The following is a 20,819-nucleotide window of genomic DNA, read 5'->3' as shown; positions in this document are numbered from 1 at the left end:
TGTTTCTCCAATGAAGCATTTTAATGAGCATAATGCATTCTTAGGAAGGCATTTACAGTTTTGGTTTACTGGACAGTGGACACTGATCTCCTGCTAAAGAACACTAACAATTCTGCATGGATGAATAAGTGATTGAGAACGAAAGGCAGTTGAAATGACAAATTAATCAAAATATGAAAGACTTTTACTTTGAAAATGAATTACGCAGCACATGCATTAGCTGCTTCACACAATTCCACGTATCCCTGAAACCAGGAAGCAAGAATGAATAAACCAAACAGACTAGGTAAACTCTTCCCGCCTGTCACCTGCGTGCTCTCCAATAACCCTCACTGAACCGCATTCATCAGCATGGTGAGTGTAAATAGATCTGAATGTGAGCTGTTGTATTGTAATGTGTTATATTGTTTGTTTTGTTCTGGAAGATTAGAGATCTTACTATCTTCCTTCAGTCAGGTGACATTTAAAGTCTACTGTGTTTAATATCAGGGCAGTCAATGTATACCAGTGTAGTCAGGATGATTTTAATTAAACTGATCTCTTGCACGTTTTGAGAATTATTAGTGAGGTTTAAATGCTGTTGTGATGGGACCGCCATTGATGAATGAAAGAGCTCTATTCAAATACAGTGAAACAGGATGCTACTGATGAAGGCAGAGCCACGTAGTGCACGTACAGGTTGAGGAAGGGTAGGACACACCCACATACCTATTAACAATGATCCAGTAATTACATTCACCTTTGTATGTCTATCTTTCTGTCTGTGCTGAAGGCTCTCAACATGGGTCAGAAGATCTTGGTGACAGGAGGAGGTGGATACATTGGCAGCCACTGTGTTGTGGAGCTCCTTGAGGCTGGTTATGACCCTGTGGTCATCGATAATTTCAGTAATGCTGTCAGAGGTAAACGGACTTCTATAAATCACACTACACTGCTGAAGGTCCTTGTTGATATCCTGAACACATTGCATTACAAAGAGTCTCAGAAATATCCTGCACACACAGTGAGCTCTTGTGTGGAATATATCAAGTAACTACCTAAACTTTTTTTTAAAGTATGAATTTAAATATTTTATTATAATATCAAATCTTTTACATAGATTTTCCTATTTATAGTATTAAATATTTATATATTACATTTTTTTTATTTTAAATAAAAAAAAATTGTAATATTGCTTTCTCTGCATTTTGGTTTAAGACAAAACTTCCGTTTCTTGTTAGCTGACAGTATTTTCTAATGTATTTCTTAAATGCCCGTCGTTCTTTGTGGATGTGTCTTTTGTTGAGGAGAGGGTGATGTTCCAGAGAGCTTGCGGAGGATAGAGAAGTTTCTGAACACTCAGATTGAGTTCCATGAGCTGGACCTTCTGGATAAACCTGGACTGGAGAAAATATTTAAAAAGGTAAAAATGAACGCCTACTCTTGTTTGTATCCTGTATAATGAAATCTAATCTTCATTTTGCTGTTATACATTGAGCCACAACATGTCTGCTGTTTTATATAAACCTCCTCCTGAAAAAGAGCAATCTGGATAAAACCATATTAAGCAACCCTTATACCGATCTCAAATCTTCCTTTCATAGGCAAGATCATTGAAAAAGTTGTCTTCAATCAGAAGAACAAATTCTTAAGCTCGAAGGTTCAAGGTTCAATTCTTGCGCCACTCCTATTCAACCTGTATATGCTCCCACTGAGCCAAATAATGAGAAAGCTGTGGTACGTGATTCGGTTCTATGCAGACGACGCACAGCTCTACTTAACGATTACAGCCCCATTGACTCCCTGTGCAAATGCATTGATGAAGTAAACAGTTGAATTTCCCAAAACTTTCTTGAGTTAAACAAAGACAAAACTGAAGTCATTGCGTTTGGAAACAAAGATGAAGTTCTGAATGCATAACTTGACGCTAGGGGTCAAACATCTATAAATCATAGTCAGGAATCTTGGGGTGACTCTACAGTCAGGCCTTAGCTTCAGTAGTCATGTCAAAGCAATACCTTAATCAGCATACTATCATCTGAAAAATATTGCAAGAATTAGATGGTTTGTTTCCAGTCAAGACTTAGAGAAACTCGTGCATGCTTTCATCACCAGCAGGGTGGATTATTGTAATAGACTCCTCACTGGCCTTCCCAAAAAGACCATAAGACAGTTGCAGCTCATACAGAATGCTGAAAATATGAAAATATCACACCAGTCCTCAGGTCTTTACACTGGCTGCCAGTTACATTTAGGATTGATTTAAAGGATTATTAGTGGTATATAAATCATTCAATGGCCTAGGACCTCAATACATTGCAGATATGCTCAGTGAATATGAACCCAACAGATCACTCAGATCATTAGGATCACATCAGCTAGATACGCCAAGGGTTCACTCTAAGCATGGCGAGTCCGCTTTTAACTACTATGCCAGCCGCAGCTGGAACCAGCTTCCAGAAGAGATCAGATGTGCTCCTACAGTAGGCACATTCAAATCCAGACTCAAAACACTTCTATTTAGCTGTGCATTTACTGAATGAGCACTGCCACTGTTCGTCCGAATGTTTGTACTGTATTGTACTTTTTTTAATTCTAAACTGTTCTAATTATTCATATTTCTTTTGATTATTATAATTTCTTCAATGTAAAGCACTTTGAATTAACATTGTGTATGAAATGTGCTATATAAATAAACTTGCCTTCATACTAGCATTTTCTTGACTCAAAACAATCCACTAATTTCTGAACCTAGCTGGTTACATGTATAACGGCGTCCCATAATGGTTAAATGATTTCATTGTTTTCTCTCTGCCCTCTGTGTCTCAGCACTCCTTCTATGCAGTGATGCACTTTGCAGGACTGAAAGCTGTGGGTGAATCAGTAGAACAGCCTTTAAGATACTACAGAGTCAATCTCACAGGAACCATCAATCTGCTGGAGGTGAGAAATGTGTCTGAAAATGTAAATGTCTTTGCATGGATCATTTTTATGCATGGAGAGTCCATATGAATCTGATTCTTGAAATCCAGATTTCAAGTTAGGGGTCTGTTTGTGCATGTTAGTGCTTTCGGCTCTTAAGGAATGCCTTACTGGCTGTGGCTGTGTGTGTCTGAATCAGGTGATGCAGTCTCATGGGGTGCGTAATCTGGTATTCAGCAGTTCTGCAACCGTCTACGGAGACCCACAGAAACTCCCCATTGATGAGCAGCATCCAGCGGGTGGCTGCACAAACCCCTATGGCAAGACCAAGTACTTCATTGAAGAAATTATCAGGGACCAGTGCACGGCAGAGAAGGTAGTTGGCCGCTCTGTTATGACGCTTTTGTGTCTGTGTGGCAGGTGTGTAACTGATCAAATATCTCGCAGGACTGGAATGCTGTGCTGCTCAGGTACTTCAATCCCATTGGTGCTCACATCTCAGGACAGATTGGTGAAGATCCTCAGGGAATCCCAAACAACCTTCTGCCTTATGTTGCCCAGGTAACCTGTCTGAGCACTTGAGGTTCAGAGGAGTCTGTGTGCATTGTAAAGGATGTTGTTCTTTCTCACTTTGTATGGCAGGTTGCTGTTGGAAGACGAAAACATCTGAATGTGTTTGGAAATGACTACAGCACACCTGATGGGACTGGTAATAAGAGATGGTTTTCAGCATTTTATTTTTGTCTTAACATCTGTCTCTTATTTATTAATTTCTGAAGTTTTATTTCTTTTGAATAATCAATTAGTTTTTTATTCATACATTTATTTGTTGGTAATTTTAACAAACTACTAAAAATTGTAGTTAAACACTGAAATATAATGTTAATATTAGATTTTAAAAAAAGTTCCCTTTGGCATTTAACTGAAATAATCAATTTAAGGTAAATTACTAAAACTAAACTTAGGAAATAGAAAATCTATTTATTTTTTAAAAACTAATAAAAATGATGCAGCACATTACAAAATTACTCAAACTTAAACTCGTTAAAACTGAAAATATAATTATGAAAGCTATTTCAAAATATGAATAAATATTGTAACCGTATATAAATAATACTAAAATAACACTGGTTTTATTTAATTTTTTTCAGAGTTTGTTTAGTTAGTCTTTATTTTAATTTTAGTGCTAAGTTTGTACTAACTGGTATCATTTTAATGAATGCAGTTAAAATTCTCTCCAGTGTCTTCTATTCAGTCAGAGGCATTTTAATGTTTAATGCAGAAGGGTTGTAAAGATTAAAGTTTTATAATATACCGTGTTATAACCATGTTATGTTATTTTAGTTTGCTTTGTACTCATGAAAATTGTTTAGTTAGGAAATAATTAAATAATTAATTAAAATATATTGAAATAATTGTTTGTTTGTTTTCCCCTAGTTATATTTGTTTTAATTTAAGTTCATTTTGTGTTCCTTTTCAATAACACTGATAACTGACTAGGTGTGAGAGACTACATCCATGTTGTTGACTTGGCAAAGGGGCACATTGCTGCCATCAGGAACCTGAAGGACAGCTGTGGGTGTAAAGTATGGCACTTTTTTTTCTTCCTCTTTGATGTACTCAGTTTTTCACATCCCTTTTTCTCAGTTTTACTTTTCTGTGTAAAACTTCACTGAGTACTACTTCTCTGTGAAGGTTTATAACCTTGGCACAGGTACAGGTTACTCTGTGCTACAGATGGTGAATGCCATGGAAAAAGCTTCTGGTCGAAAGGTGAGGGGTAAACCTGCTCTGGTCCAAAGCACATATTTACAATTTATATATGCATATATAAAAAATGTTTAGCCTGAGGTCACCTTTATGAAATCTCAATGTGATGTTTAAACTCGCAAAATACCAATATTTTTTTCAATGGTAGTATTTTTCCTCTGGTCCCAGATTGCCTATCAGATTGCCCCTCGGCGGAGTGGGGATGTGGCCTCCTGCTTTGGAGATCCAACTCTGGCAGAGAAAGAGATGGGCTGGAAGGCTGAATATGGCCTGGAGAGGATGTGTAAGTGTAAACTAAAATCATTTTCATAGATTTAAATGGGTGAGAAATACTGACAGCTCACGATTAATCTGACTGTTTTATCTGATCACACAGGTGAGGATCTATGGCGTTGGCAATCCAAGAATCCCACGGGATTCAGTAATGGAGCACTGCCTTGAAGCTGGATGAATGCAGACTGTTTCTTACGGGGGAAAAAAAAGGGAATTGCAGTCATAGCAAAAAACAAAGCCAAACTGGGACTATGGTTTCTTTAATTTGTAATAATTATATGTAAAATCATTATATTACAAGAAGCCTGATTCTAAACAAATGATTTCATGTAATTCAGCATCTGTCTCGTTTTTTTTAATGTACACAATTTTAATGTAATCTCACTTGTATTAAAGTACATTCATCTAATATAGAATTATTTATACTTCCTTGTCAGTATTGACATAATAAAAATGATTTCATATGTGGTGTTCTCTTTTTCTTTTCTTTTTTATCTTGAAGGGGGTTACATTTTAACAGTAATTTTTTCAGCATTTAACTAATTGGTTATTGGTTTGCCTGGCAGGTTATTGGGTTATTGTAACAAAACACATGCTTCAATAAAACACCTTAGACTCGAGTGTATGAAATTAAACTAGTTCTCTGTCAAATCATTGGCGCTGTTTCGTGGCTATGAGACGAGAGGGCCAACATAAGTGTTAAAAAAGGGACATTTATTCATTTTAAGGCCAGAAAGCGTAAATGTAATCGTTTTGCTGTGCGGGGGCGCGTGTGCTTTAAGCGGTTCTCCGGTCACGGGCGCTTCGGACACCCACGTCAGCAAAACGTTTTTCCAGCACAAACGGGTTTCGGTCTTTCGGGCAAAGCAGGAAGTGAAAGCAGTTCGCCCTGATAACAAAAGCTGGACAAATACATCCAAAGTAGGCAGAGAAATGGAGATGGTTTGTGAAAGTGGGACATGTCGACCGTACCGGAGTGCGGGTGACGCGGGGCATCTGTGAGTATTATGTTTAAAGAGACTGGGGAAAACGGTGCCCGGGTGAATAGGGTGGGCGAATGGGGACCAGCACGAGGCTCAGCGTCAACCCGCGGGGCGTCCGAGCTCAGGTAATCCGAAATATGAAAAAAAAGGCGACGGTGTTGCAAAGCCGGGTGTTTTGCGTTTTAAGATCCAGCCTGAGGTCGGTTCGGTGGGCGGCTCTCCATGGACGACGGGGCTCCCGTCAGAAACCACCCCACTGCCTCTATTTACCTATCTGACAGCTTTAATTCGTAATGTAAGAAATCCTATGTCTGGTTAATGTTTAAATGCCTTTTTAGTAAAATACAGGCGTGTGTGTGCGTTATCTCAGGTATTATTTTTTTCTGGCGGGCGTTTTATACACATTAAGGGGGCAGAGCATTTTAATCTCATGGCTAATTGACTTGGCGAGCGTTTTTTCGGTTGCTACGAATTCTATGGCTTTATATTAATTTGGCTATGTATTTATTTATGTCTTGACTTGCGGTGGAACCCCGTTTTGGTAATGTGCGCGTGCTGCGAGGGGAGACGAATGATGGAGATTTATTTTAACAGCAAGAACGTCCCTAATTTTTCTTTATTGTCATTATTTCAATGTCTTAAGCGTCAGTGTAAAACCCGCGTTTCTCGTCTTCTCTCCCTCCTTCTGTATTTCCTCCTTTTTTTCCTCCCTGTTTCTCTCCCTTGTCACCCGATGCGCAAAGTCGGGTGTTGCCCCTTCCCAGCCCCTTTCGCAGCAAATGTACATGATTGACAGATGTGTAGTCCAATCAGAGAACAGTGGGCGGAGTCTTACTGCCTCCTTGTGAAATCAAATCGCTGTCATTACGTCACACAAAAACACACATACACGCTGCAGAAATAATGTAAAACGGAATAATGAGAAGTTAAGTAGGAAACTCTTCTTGTTTTTTCATCAAAGTTCTCACTTCTTTTTTAGACCTGTTCACAAATGGACCAGCGCAGATATGTCAGCCATTCACCAGAGCTGTTTGCTAAAACAGCTGGACCAGCAGAGGCAGCAGGAGTTGTTCTGTGACTGCAATGTGCTGGTTGAGGGTCAGATTTTCCGTGCACACCGTAATGTCCTGTACGGCAGCAGTGGATATTTCAGGATGTTGCTGTCTCAGGGATCTAAAGACACTCTGGAGTCTGTAAGTGCTTCTTTTGATGTCTTCAGCCCTGATATCTTTGCCATCATCCTGGACTTCATTTACTCTGGTCAGCTGGAGCTCAACAGCTCTAACGTAATAGAAGTGATGTCAGCCGCCAGCTACCTGCAGATGAATGACGTAATTTCCTACTGCAAGGCCTTCATTAAATCTTTCCTTGAGATCAGTGCAAAAGAGGACGATGAGAATCGGTATTTGTGTCTGTCGGACAGCAGTCCGCTTCAGGACAGACGTGAGAACGTCATCGAGCCGTCCAACATGTGTGACGTCAGCATGAGCCCTCAGACCAGACTCTGGGATCAACAAGAGGATGAACAGCCGCAGGAAGACTTCAGAGGAACCAGCCCGCAGCCGTCAGGGCTTCAGCAGAACTCTCCTCCGCAGTCCAGCCTGGAGGAGGAGCAGTACGGCTCTGGGCTACCGGAACGCAGGAGAAGAGGAAGCAGGAAAAGAACCGCCACCAGTCGCTTGGTAACAGAAGACACTTCTCTCATTGACCTACAGGGGGTGGTGTCACACTGCTCGCAGAAAGCAGACGAGCTGTACGCCAACCTTCCGTCCATTGTTGGGGTAGTTGGGATGTTCAATAAAGGTAAGCACTGTTACAAAGCACTGTCTAAAAGTTTTATTCAGCTAGGATGCATGCATTAAATTAACCAAACATGACAGTAAATACTTTTACGTTGTTACAAAATAATCTATGTCAAAGAAATGCTGTTCGATTGAACGTTCTATTCATCAAATATTAAGCAGCGCAACTGTTTTCAGCATTGATGATCATTTTTTCTTGAGCAAAAAATCAGTATAGCCTATTAGAATGATTTCTGAAGGATCACGTGACGCCGAAGACTGCTGAACATTCACCTTTGCCATCACAGGAATACATTACATTTTAAATTTATTCAAATAGAAACTGTGAAACTTTTAAATGGTTGTAATATTTCACAATATTGCTGTTTTTTATAATTAAATTAATGCAGTCTTGGTGAGGATAAAGACTTTAAAAACATTTAACAAAAGAATTTTAGAGAACCCAAAAAATGAATATAAATTCTTTTTTATTCTTTTCTATTTAACATAAATATAAAGTGTTTTTCTTGTCCACCAGCAAGACTTTTTCAGCTTCCCACAGTGAAAGAGTCAAGTCATATTGCACAAATCTGTTTTGTAATTAGGAGCTATTCACGGTTTTAATCAACAGCCAAAATTTGGACAGTAGATAAAAATGCAAAACATTTCTCCTTTAGGCCTCCTTTAACACATTTTGCCCCTGATTCTTTCTTTGTATCTCTATTATACTGGACTTTCTGGGTAAACGAGATGTTTTTTGTTTTTAAATAGGCTTTCAGATAGTTATTTGATGTGGTGAAAGGGATCAGACAGTCAATGTCTCTCTCTCTCTCTCTGTCTCAGATTCCACTCCCTCTATGCGTTACAAATGTCCGTTCTGCACGCACACAGTAAAGAGGAAGGCAGACTTGAAGCGTCATCTCCGCTGTCACACAGGTGAGCGTCCGTATCCCTGTCAGGCCTGCAGCAAACGTTTCACTCGCCTGGAACACCTGCGCAGCCATTTTGAGACGGTGAGAAACACCAAGCTTCACACATATCCGGCTCATTAACACCTCCACAGCCTGTACACATCCACATGCTACTGCTGGTCATTAATTCATCATATCTTGTACTTCCTTTGTGGTCACATTAAGTCAGGGTTGAATTCAGTCAAATGTAATAGATGTGATTATATATAATTGTATATGTTTTTCAGTCTGTTAAACAAAAGAAAAATGATATTGATGTGATATAAATCTAAAACATCCACTCTCCTTTTTTACTCTTGTGTTACACAGATTCATCAGGCCCGTAAGCTGGTGTGCAGGAAGTGCAAACGGCATGTAACCGAAGTCAATGGGCGAGTGGTAAGCGAGGGAACCCGCAAATACAGGCTGTGCGACGTTTGCATTCAGGAGAGCGGCTACAGTGAGTTAATTACAGATGGAACTGATGAAAATGAGGAGAAGGAAGCCCTGTTGTTGGGTGTGGAAGAGAACATGAGTGACAACAGGCAAATTACATGGGTCATGGACGATGATGACCTGGCGGAAGATTCTGGAGCAGATCTCATAATCCAGGAAGTGGGGGACAGTGACGAGGAAGCCAGTGGAAAGTGATGATTTGTTTGTGTGTGTGTGAGGGTGAATGGGTAAGAGCTGTCTTCTTGGCAGTTTAACATCTGTTAATGTTTCTCTTAATTTCATAAGGGAAATGATTGTGCGTTTTTGTACAAATAAAAAGACTTTCACATTTTAAATCTAAAGTATTTATGTATCTAAAGTTTTTATAAAAGTACAAGTATATTTCTGTAATTTAAAGTATATTTAGTTTATTTCAAAAAAGGCATTTATGTGCAAAAGGACAATGTGGTAATTCAATTTAGATCCAAGGCTGACACACTGGGATTTTTCTTTAATTAAAAATGAAAAATTCTGTGATATCAAGCTTTCTTTTAGTTAATGCCAAGGTTTACATTTATCATTTATATAGGCTACTATGCTGCATGGAGTCCACGTGATCTACTTTGTGTAATGTGTAACAGACTCATTTATTTATTTATATCGCAAACAAGTTATTTGTTATCAGTCACAGGCTCAACTTAAACATTGTCTAAATAAAATATTGTATGTATGAATGTATGTGTTTCTGTTTGACTCTGGAAATATCATCTTTGCAATTTGTCTTATTTTGACATGACAACTATCTGCTTTGATTATTTAGACTAAGGAAATGTTTTTTAGTGTGTGTAAGAATCATTTACATTTAACCAGAATAAAACGCAAATAAATTTGCTCATTCTACATTTATACTAGCGTTTAACAAAAACTCTTGGAATTTTTCACTTTTTGGGCAAACAAGAAAACATTTAGCTCTCGAAATCTGATCCCGTATTATCGCGAGATCTACATTCATATATGGTGTTATGACGTCAGGGCTAATCGGGGCGTGTGAAGATGGCGGCGCTTATGATGAGAGTTGGACCTGGTCCGTTCGCTTCTGTTCGTGTTCACCGACCTGCTCTGCACTCCTTTGCTGCCGTCGTGCTCAGATCCGTACGTTTTATTTGCTGATCTGAGTGTGACTATGTTATGTGGTTTGTATTTGCCCTTTTGTGTGCATGTTTGTCTAGTTTTTGCGTGTGTGATTTGACAGGTCAGTGTGTCTGCCACTCAGTCATTCCCAGAGAGAGTTAAGATTGTGGAGGTTGGACCCCGAGATGGACTTCAGAATGAGAAGGTGAAGATCCTTTTGTTTATTAATCAGCCTGCATCAAAATCCAACATGACAATGTGCAATGTGGTTATCACTTCTGTTTTGAGTTCACCAACTGTCAAACACTGGTGTCTCAAAGTTAGTCAAGTCAGTCTTGCAAATATCATGGAATTTCAAAGATATAGTTAGGTATAGAAATTTTTATTACCTTATAATATTATTTTTTATTTAATTATTTATAAAAAAAAATAATAAAAAAAAACATTTTCAAGTCGAAAATCGAAAATGATGGAATAGATCATGGGCATGTATTAGTGTGAGAAGTTCTGGGAGCCATGTGATGTGAAATAGAGGAGCTAAATAATTTCTGCGTCCATCAGGCCATCGTTCCCACTGAAGTGAAGATCCGTCTGATTGATATGCTCTCTGAGGCGGGACTTCCTGTCATTGAGGCCACAAGTTTTGTTTCACCTAAATGGGTCCCTCAGGTGAGATACAGCACACACCAATGAAGCATGCAAACATTACATTAATAGACCTTCACAACTTAAAACACAATAAAATAGGGAATTATGAGAGGATCTTTGATGTAATCATTGAAGTTTGGCTGCATTTGATTGGCAGATGGCTGATCAGGAGGAAGTGATGCGTGGTCTCCACAAGAAACCTGGTGTGAATTACCCCGTTCTGACCCCTAATCTGAAAGGATTTCAGGCTGCTGTGAGTGAATAACAACAGACCGTCATGTGCTAGTGCTGTACAACATATATGTTTAATCTATCATTCAAAAGATTTCGGTCAGTAAGTTATAATAGAAGTAAACTAGATTTAGAAGAATTAATAGTTATTCAGCAAGGATGAGTTAAATTGATAAAAAGTGACAGCAAAGATTTTTACATTGTTAAAAAAAATATTTAAAATAAATGGTATTCTTTTGAACTTTGTTTTTATAAGAATCCCGGGGGGAAATGTATCATGGTTTCTACAAAAAACATTAATCTGTAAACTTTTAACAACATTAAACTGTTTACAACATTGATAATAATAAGAAATGTTTCTTGAGCACCAAATCTGCATATTAGGATGATTTCTGAAGGATGTTTTTTTGAGTAATGATGCTCAAAATTAAACCTTGCTATCACAGGAATAAATTACATTTTAAAACATATGAAAATAGAAAACATTGATTAAATGGTAGTACTGTTGCAGTGTACAGTTTCTGCTGTATTTATGATATATGTTATTTTTATTTCAGGTGAAGGCTGGTGCAAAAGAGGTGGCAATATTTGGTGCTGCATCAGAGCTCTTCAGCAAGAAGAACATAAACTGTTCAGTGGATGAGAGTCTTGTGCGCTTTGAGGAGGTGATGAAAGCGGCCAAACAAGAGGGAGTTCCTGTGAGAGGGTACCTGTCTCCACAGTTGTTTTTTCAATTACCTAGTGTGCAAAACACTAAAAATACTGTGCTCTTATTGTTTGCTCTGTTTTTCCAAGCTATGTGTCGTGTGTGCTTGGTTGTCCATATGAAGGGAAGGTATCGCCAAACAAAGTGGCAGAGGTTGCTAAGCGACTGTATTCCATGGGGTGCTATGAGATTTCACTTGGGGATACCATCGGAGTAGGCACTCCGGGTGGCATGTCGGAGATGTTGAATGCTGTGAAGAAAGAGGTTCCTGTGGAGGCTTTAGCAGTTCATTGTCATGACACTTATGGACAAGCACTTGCTAACATACTTGTGGCATTACAGGTGAGTGAGTCAGAGGGTGTGTGGAATCATGCCCATCGCCTCTTTGCCTGTCTGTCATGACTGATATTTTTTACTATATTTGTATTGTTTTATTGTATTCGCCCCTCAGGGCTTGGGCCCTATTGTTTTCCTAAGGTACGTTTTTTTTTCTTTCGTGGACCAGATCATGCTCAAAAACTCTTGAAACTTTGCACACATGTTGGAATTGTCGGCCATTAGTGGCCAGACACAAGTTGACATGAGGGGGGCTCTATGGCGCACCCTTTTATATGGTTGTTTTAGAGGGGCTCTGTAGGGCACTCCTTTTCACCTACAGTAACCAAACTTTATACACTTATAGATCGGGCCATGCAACTTTCACTCTCATAGTCAGACGCCAGCCAAATAGGAAGGAAGCTATTATGGGTTGTTTGAAAAACGCATGCCCTGGAACGGCATGGAAATTTACCTACCGTCCCTAAACTTGGTACATATATTGTTCACACCAAGCCAGACAACTTTTTAATGTACAGTCATTAGCTCCGACCAACAGGAATTCAGATATTTTTGTTTGGATGTGGATTTTTTTATCAAGCTCTTAATTTTTTTAACTACTGCATCAAAGGGCTTCATACAATTTACACCAACCTTTCTTAACATGATGCCAATATATTGAAGATGCTAATTTGCAAACGTGTTTTGTGTATCTTGAACAAAGTTGAAATGGTGAGCGATTAAAATAATGACAAATGGGAAACTGGAAGAGTCTCGTATCTTCTAAATAATAAATTATACACCGTTTATTTCTAAATTCAGTATTACAAATAATAAAAAATAAAAAATGTATTCTTTTTTTTATAATCAATGCATTATGCGTGCGTGCGTGTCACTGGGATATGGGTGGTGTCAGGAGTTGGGCCCATCATTGATGCTTGCAGCTATATATTGACTATTGAGACCTGCTCTTTGCGTACATACCGTGCATTCTGTTATTTTTCACATTCTTAAAGCAACTGAGCAACATCTTTTTAAATACAACACACTTTTGTTTCCTGCGATCTATTCTAGAATGGGGTACGTGTTGTGGACTCATCTGTTGCAGGTCTAGGCGGCTGCCCTTATGCCCAGGGTGCTTCTGGGAATGTTGCAACTGAAGATGTGGTCTATATGCTGCACGGACTGGGAATCCATACTGTAAGTCCAACAAGTCTGTGTCTGTACTTATACTTTCTGTCAATTATTCTGTCATTTGGGTTTTTCCACTTGAAAGTTCTGGTCTGTAAATGCATCATCCAACTAGTCCTACCCAAAATAACTTGGTTTTGATAGGTGATGTTACACCTAATGACTGATTTTGCTGGATGATTGTGTATCTTCTTAATTAGGGCTTTCTGTAAAGTACACCACCCTTCAAAAGTTTGGGGTCAGTAAGATTTTATGTTTTGGAAAAAAGTCCCTTATGCTCACCAAGGCTGCATTTATTTGATCAGTAGTTATAAGGGAGTATAAGGTAATGATCAGCTTCAGAAAGAAAAATGGTTTACAAACTAAACATTAATTAAACAAATTGTTCTGCCTCTGCTTTTGATTTTAGTAATCATTTAGACAACCCTAAAATTAGGGACCTGTAAAATCAGCAGCCAATCAATGCATACTGGCATTAGTCATGTGACATTCTTCATAACAATCTTAACTTTGGTTCACAGTCACACTGTGTGATTTTGGCCACAATTTGGCCTTCTGAGACAAATTTTGTAAATCCTAAAAGATGTCTTTGACAATTATTTTGACATGTTTACCGACAGCCGATTAATGACCATTGCCAGAATTTCATCTGAGGTAAAAATTTATTGCAGTGTCAGAAGATTTGAAGCATAGTCCTGTAATGTGACTTCTACGAAAACCATTAAATCAAAACCAATAGGAACACAGAACCTAATGATGCAATTAGTGATACAACAAACATCGTCTTCGTTTTTTTACCTTTTCAAGAGAAGCCATGATCAAAATAAAGCTAGGGATTGTTTCTGTTTGCCAGACAACATTTCAATCCTGCATGTAATTCAGCTCATGTCACAGATAGATGTAAAACCCCTACGAGTCTTCTTGCGTGCATCCCATCTTTGCTTACATGAAGCTCTGGGTAAAAAGATATTTGTAAACGATTATACCACCCATTCAGGCTGTTGTTTCTGTGTTTTTAGGGAGTGGACTTGCACAAACTGTTGGACGCTGGCTCATACATCTGTCATTCACTTAACAGAAGAACAAATTCAAAAGTTGCTCAGGCCTCCTGCAAACTGTGAAGTCTTTTTTCTCTTCTTAGTGTTCGTAGTCTGGGTTCACTCTTGTGGAGGCTCGCACTGTGTTATCCCTTTGTATGCAGTGAAGCCTCTTATTTTTACAGCATATTTGAAATAAGTATCTCTAATCACAGTGGAGCTAGACTCTGGGGATGAGCACATCCGTTCTCTATTGTGAATGTGGGAATTAGTCTGGTGGTGAAAAAGGACGCTCATGAACATGTAAAACCTAATATTCACAACCAGACAGACCAAAAATGTTCTCTTGTGCCTTGATAACTGACAACAGGCAATCAATAAATACATAATTGTTTTTATTTCTAATAAATTAATACAGTGTTTTATGTACTGCTGAAGTAAGATCAATTTATGATCCCTAAAGGCAATAAATGCTAGAGAGGGACCTAATTTGACTTTGCAGAATATTGTTAATCATATAGGTGCAAATGTCTTGCTGGTTAGACTGCATCACATTACTAATGTTGATTAGTATTATAACTAATGCCTCATGGAATGAGACGTCAGACGTGGTTTTATGTCTAACATCCCCAAATATGTGTCCGCGAATGCCAATTTGGCTAATTTTGAAACGGAAGTATCTGTTATTACCAGTAAAATGCATTACAACACTGGTAGTCATAACAAACCCATTACAATAAAGACTCTCTGGGAGTGGAATTGATGCAACATAATGATAACTGATTACTGATGAATTTTGTTCCTCTCCAGGAATAGACTTGAATAGTTTGGGCAGAAATCAAGCTGAAGCTCTGCAGGTTTGTTGAATGCCTCTAGAGCTTTAGACATGTCTTGTGGGTGAAACGGCTTGTTATTGTTTCTCTTTGTGTTGTTAACTGATACTGTGAGAATTTTTTTTTTTGTCCACAATATAGGATGTTTAATTGATGTAATTAATTTTATTGATTAAAGACAAGATAATGAAAAAAAAGTGAATATGAGTTCTTATGCAATGTGGCAAACTTATCTTCTCACAAAAAAAAATGGTTAGGCTGACAGCTGAACTCAACTCAACTTTACAACTGTGACAAACAAAAAACTGGAATTATCTTGCTGGTCAGGCTGACAGACAGCTGAACTCTTGTTACAACTGTAACAAACTGGAATCTTCTTGCCAAGAGGAGAGAATGTACTTATCCGTTGAAGGCTGATGAACTGGATCAACAACTCTTGCACATATACGCATTTTGTTTGACATCATACAAAAACATCAAAGACATATTTTACAGTTCATGTATTACTAAGGTTTGATGAGTTCATCAGCAGTGAAAACTTGATCAAATAGTTCTCATACTTTCATCAGTAACTGGCGTCTGTTAAATGTACGGCTGGGGGCTGCATATACATCATGTGATTATTCTGAAGAATTACTTTATAAAAAAAAGTTCTCAATATATTAATGTCTCTATATGAAACAATTTTTTTTTTATTTGATGGTGTTCATATGTCCAAACATTCATAATAAAGGTACCTATACATTGGGTAGGCATATGTTCCAGAGATTTTGATCCATTAAGATTCTGACTTTAAAAGCAAGTAAACTTTTTTTTAAAGCAGTCAAAACAAAAATACTGAAACCAGTAATTTTGTGAAATTTTATTACAATTTAAAATCGCTTTTATATTTAAATATTTCTTTAAAAAAAAAAGTTATTTATTCATGTGATGCGAAGCTGAATTTTCGGCATCATTACTCTAGTCTTCAGTGTCAAATGATCTTTCAGAAATCAAAAGCAAATCAGATATGCTGATTTGGTGTTGAAAATAATATTTTAGAGGAAACCCTGATCCATTTTTCAGGATTCATTGAAGAGTAAAATGTTCAAAAGAACAGCATTTATCTGAAATCTTTTGTAAAAAAAATTTCACTATCCATAGGCTATAGTTCATGTAGCCTATTATTGTGGTTTGATCAATTTAATGCGTCTGAATAACAGCATTAATTTATTTTCTTTCTTTTTTTTATCTTACTGACGCTAAACATTTGAATGCTATTTTAAATAGATCATCATATTACTATTACAATAATTTCCCTTTTTTTTAATGCGCAACTTCTGACAAAGGGTAATGAATAACAATGTTCATATTGTGAGTGAATTGAAGTCGTTTATGCACTTCCTTCATTGTTTCCTCTTTGATTCAAATGTCTGTTCATGATTTGAGCAATTGCAATTACACACTGTTAATCTTTTAAAAATGTGACAAAATGGTTCATTCATACTTTATTTACAGAGTATCAAAATGAATAAACATTCAAAACTTCCTCAATTTACAAAACCTGAAGATATTTCATAAAATGTCAGTGCATTGATTTAATTTTTTTTATACAAAGGCAGGGTATGCAGCACGAAACATGTCAGCTAAAATATGTAACACAACATAACAGCAAGTCTGAACAAAGTCCACAGTTAGATTGTGAGGTTAGTCCACAGTCTTTTACAACAAATAGAAGAAAAACTTTCCATTGCTGTACATCTTTAGACACTGGTATATTTGATATAGCCTACCACTCATTTTTCCAGCATAAGAATTTGAGTTCATATAGAGTTCAGGAGTGTTCGCACATAAATATCATCAACTATATCTCTCTTAAACTGTGATAGTCTAAACTTGATTCTAATCTTTGCTACAAATCCAGGACATTGAGAGATGATACATCGTAAACAATCAATGACCCATGAGCCATTTTCATTACATCTCACATACAATGAAACCGCTCTTCCTCCTATCGTTCTTTGTGCGTGTGAAGGCGGAGGTGGGTTTTTTAAGGTGTGTTCTCCATGAATGCCTTCCTTATTTGATGACTCTTTTGCTTTTTTAGTTTTCACCTTTTGTTATTTCTAAGAAATGAATCAGAAGGAATGCTTTCATCAGCACTATTTCTTAGGATCATGGTGATAATGCAGTAATTTGAGCAGGTATTGAAGCCTACAGGATCTAGGCTGTAATTCCAGGTTTGAACCCAGGTAGCAGTGAAATCACAATACTGATTAATCCCCACTTCACCATTAGGCGAAACACTTAATCCCTGCTATTTTCAAGGGAAATGTATTTGGCATACAGAATTTCATGAACCTTCTGAAAAATGACAAACACCCAAGACTGGCAGTTCAAGAGGTCTTGATGGACAATGAAAGACTTTGGGACTGTCCAGACCTTCAAAGCCTGTTTTATACCTCTAAATGACTATGTAAATACTTGACGCAGAGGGAAACATGTTCTTTAGAGGATAGCAGACTGTATCTTGTACATAGGTACTGAGAGATTTGGAGCAGAAGCTCTCATGTCCACGCTCAATCTGTTGGCTGGCTTAAATGTTGGCTTGAGTTCAGATTTAAACTGTGGTTTAGACCCAGGTTTATACTCAGACTTAAAGTCTGGTTTAGACACCATCTTATACTGGGTTTTGCTGTCTAACTCATGCATAGGAAGGGTGCAGTTGCTGTCCTCGTCTCGGTATCGTCCATCAAGCGGTGTGCTACTTCTGTGGGGTCTCTTAAACTTGTTGGAACAGCGAATTACTCGTTTTGAGATCAGATAGATGATCTCACAGACACTGAGCACTATGCAGAGTGCCGAAGCTCCAACCATGAAGTAGGTGAAGACTCTTTTCTCTGTGGGTCGGCCAATGTAACAGTCCACAATGTTGGGACACGGCTGGACTTCACACTTCACCAGCCGTGGCAGGTAGAAACTGTCGTAGATGTGATGGAGAATGTACAAGAAGGTGATCTCGACGGCGGTCTTGACAAAAAGGCTGATTAGGTACGTCCACCACAGTCCACCATGCTTCTTCCCCGTGTTGTCGTAGAGCTTGACTTTATCACCATGCTTCATACAGTACTTGCGTTCGCGATCGTCACGGTACTTCACGTGCATGACAACCATCAACGACGGACAAGTGACGAAGATGAGCTGCAAAGCCCACAGTCGTATGTGGGAAATGGGGAAGAAGTAGTCGTAGCAGACATTTGAGCAGCCCGGCTGCTTGGTGTTGCAGTCAAAGTCCTTCTGCTCATCGCCCCAAACTTTCTCGGCCGCTACAACGTAAACCATCACTCTGAACACAAAAACCACAGAGAGCCAGATCCGGCCGAACGCAGTGGAGTATCTATTCACCCCACTAAGAAGGCCTTGAAAAGTCTTCCAGTCCATGGCTCAGAGCAAAGACAACTCACTCTTATCTTCTCTGAATTCTTCCTCTGATCCTCTTCCACACTGAATCTGTCTGATAGAAAAAAACTGGAGGAAAAAAATCACAATGAGAGAACAATTCAAAACAACTTATTGTAATAAAAATCAATATGGTGGGATAGTTCAAGCATAAATGCTGTCATCATTTAGGCCTATTCGCCCTCACAATATTCCAACACACTTAGAGCACGTATGCACGACCAAAAAAATCCTTTGCGTTTTTCATGTACAGAAAACAACCTTGTCAAAAACATCCCTGTTCACACAGATCCGGGAAAACAACTAAAAACGCTATATTATTCATGCCAGGCCAGTATAGTCTAGTTGACAATGTAAAGAAAAACTACACTCCTGTAGTCTAAACACATAGTACACATGATGCCACCATTTTCACAAGAGTGTATTTTTTGTACTTTACACGGAGTAATGTTTTCAAAAACTTGCACTTTTAAACCTGTTTTCAAAAGTTTGCATTTTCAGGCCACCAAAAAGCAGCGTGTAAATGAACAGCCAAAACACATAAAAAGTTTTCCGTTTTTAGTTGGAAATAGTGTTGTGTAAACAGCCCCCAAAGGTAATTTAAGAATATCCAGGCCACTCTTATCCATAGGCTATAGTTAATGGATTATTGTGGTGATTTTGGGAAAGAGGTCCTGAATGATTCATTCATGAATTGAACTAATTTGATTCATGAATTCAAATCATTGACTCAATGATCTGATCACAGCAGTTCAGTTAGGAGAATGAACAGAGAATAATTAATTTTTAATGTATTAGTCACAGAATGCTATTGTATTACTTCAGAAGGCTAAATAGGCAACAGAGTAATGATACTTTTATGGTGCCCTTTTGTTATTTTGAAACTTGACAGACCCATAAAATTTTTCTCTCAACCGAATGAATGTGCTTTAACATTTGATGAAATTTAAGTAGCCTACGTACACATGTGTTAAATCTATTGTTTTTTGTTTGTTTTTTTGTTTGTTTGTTTGTAAACTGTAGTCTAAGTAAAACCAGTGCCGCTCTTTTTCTCGCTACTTTGTGTCCAGAATTTCTTTGCAATGGCTGTCGGCGGTTTTCGTTTTTAATTGTCATTCGCGTTTTTGTAACACTGATTATAACAATATTTAGTTTTGTAAAGGCAGGCATATTTATTATAATAAGATAATTATAACAGCGCTTCTAAAGATAGATTTCAAATGAAAAAAATCAACCGACTAAAATCGTAAGCGAAAGCTATAAAAAGTGCATCCACTTTGCCTTCAATTCCATGTGAATAAAATCCCTTTGATCAGGCAGAAATTACATATCAAGGTAAATGAACGGAAACGAGGAAATAGTGGTGAAAAACTTTTAGCGCAGCTAATTGTCATTTGAACAAATTGCACAAAAACAAAGTTTATTAGTACTTACGCTGGATGTTTCAGCCCTCTTATAATTCAACGGCTGTTAAACGCTTCTCTTCACTTTCTTCCTTGTGGATCTGGTTTAGTTAACGCCTCACTGGGTGGAGTTCAGTATCCAGACTAGAGGACAGCTCTACCATAAACTTCTTACTTTAAAGATATAGTATGCTAATTAAATACATGTTTTTAAAAATGCTCGTGTGTAAAATGTTAATAAAACAATCATGCATTCCTGTGTATTATCTTAAATGTCCAATGTGGGGAACAAAGCATTGTTCTTATTCTGATGTTACAGTGTCTAAAATTACTTGGTAACATGAGTCCATATAGTTTTTGTTGTTGTTATTATTGTTTTGCATAACCTACTGCTAATATGATGATACTGCATTGTGTTTTGTGGGACAAACAGGAAACCCTTCCCTGTGAAGCCAGTAACATTTTCCATCTTATTGCTACATAAATAAGACTCCCTTTGTTTGGACAGCTCTGTCAACCAAACACTGCTTGTTAGTGGTTTGTGGAGTTGCCAACGTCTGCAGGCTTCTCTATGTTCAAACTTCTCCATGAATGTCTGTGCTCATGCACGTAAAGGACCACACCTCGTCCTGAACAATAGCTTTAGTTGTTTTTTTTAACTTTTTATTGCATAGAAACGTGTGTAGTGGGTCTGTGGAGGCAAGCTATAAATATTTTGTCAGAAACACTTTTAGTGTTGTGCTGAGAATTCAGAACTAATTATCTTGGGTAATTATTGTTTATGTATTCCAAG

General features: G+C 37.9%; 4 protein-coding genes across 6 annotated transcripts; 3 read left to right on the top strand and 1 right to left on the bottom strand.

The window, feature by feature from the left end:
* Positions 1–185: 185 nt before the first annotated feature.
* Positions 186–5,408, top strand: gale (UDP-galactose-4-epimerase). Of its 2 annotated transcripts, none has more exons than XM_077239611.1 (11): positions 186–354; positions 773–902; positions 1,287–1,402; positions 2,809–2,922; positions 3,101–3,277; positions 3,349–3,462; positions 3,544–3,610; positions 4,402–4,487; positions 4,597–4,674; positions 4,840–4,954; positions 5,048–5,408. In XM_077239611.1, exons 1-11 carry the CDS (start codon positions 352–354, stop codon positions 5,110–5,112), a joined length of 1,065 nt encoding a protein of 354 aa, XP_077095726.1. In that variant the 5' UTR covers positions 186–351; the 3' UTR covers positions 5,113–5,408. The 2 variants fall into 2 exon arrangements, with proteins under 2 accessions (XP_077095726.1, XP_077095727.1); XM_077239612.1 differs by having other exon boundaries at positions 238–354; positions 1,290–1,402.
* A 244-nt stretch (positions 5,409–5,652) lies between these two features.
* zbtb8a (zinc finger and BTB domain containing 8A) lies at positions 5,653–9,827 on the top strand. 2 transcript variants are annotated; one of them, XM_077239610.1, is made up of 4 exons: positions 5,653–5,942; positions 6,907–7,730; positions 8,552–8,721; positions 8,989–9,827. In XM_077239610.1, exons 1-4 carry the CDS (start codon positions 5,878–5,880, stop codon positions 9,307–9,309), a joined length of 1,380 nt encoding a protein of 459 aa, XP_077095725.1. In that variant the 5' UTR covers positions 5,653–5,877; the 3' UTR covers positions 9,310–9,827. The 2 variants fall into 2 exon arrangements, with proteins under 2 accessions (XP_077095725.1, XP_077095724.1); XM_077239609.1 differs by having other exon boundaries at positions 5,759–6,222.
* Positions 9,828–10,104: 277 nt separating this feature from the next.
* hmgcl (3-hydroxy-3-methylglutaryl-CoA lyase) lies at positions 10,105–15,382 on the top strand. Its single transcript, XM_077239613.1, has 8 exons — positions 10,105–10,245; positions 10,346–10,429; positions 10,786–10,893; positions 11,030–11,125; positions 11,661–11,809; positions 11,899–12,151; positions 13,199–13,324; positions 14,335–15,382. Exons 1-8 carry the CDS (start codon positions 10,147–10,149, stop codon positions 14,434–14,436), a joined length of 1,017 nt encoding a protein of 338 aa, XP_077095728.1. The 5' UTR covers positions 10,105–10,146; the 3' UTR covers positions 14,437–15,382.
* Positions 15,383–16,659: 1,277 nt separating this feature from the next.
* Positions 16,660–20,350, bottom strand: LOC143747118 (gap junction beta-3 protein-like). Its single transcript, XM_077239614.1, has 2 exons — positions 20,058–20,350; positions 16,660–18,692 (listed from the first exon to the last, which is right to left on the bottom strand). Exon 2 carries the CDS (start codon positions 18,603–18,605, stop codon positions 17,673–17,675), a length of 933 nt encoding a protein of 310 aa, XP_077095729.1. The 5' UTR covers positions 18,606–18,692; positions 20,058–20,350; the 3' UTR covers positions 16,660–17,672.
* Positions 20,351–20,819: the final 469 nt, after the last annotated feature.

The sequence above is a fragment of the Siphateles boraxobius genome, unplaced genomic scaffold (assembly GCF_051911475.1).
Source record: "Siphateles boraxobius isolate OS27281-9 unplaced genomic scaffold, OSU_SipBor_1 22, whole genome shotgun sequence".
Taxonomy (NCBI): Eukaryota; Metazoa; Chordata; class Actinopteri; order Cypriniformes; family Leuciscidae; genus Siphateles; species Siphateles boraxobius.
This window is presented reverse-complemented; position numbering and strand designations above follow the sequence as displayed.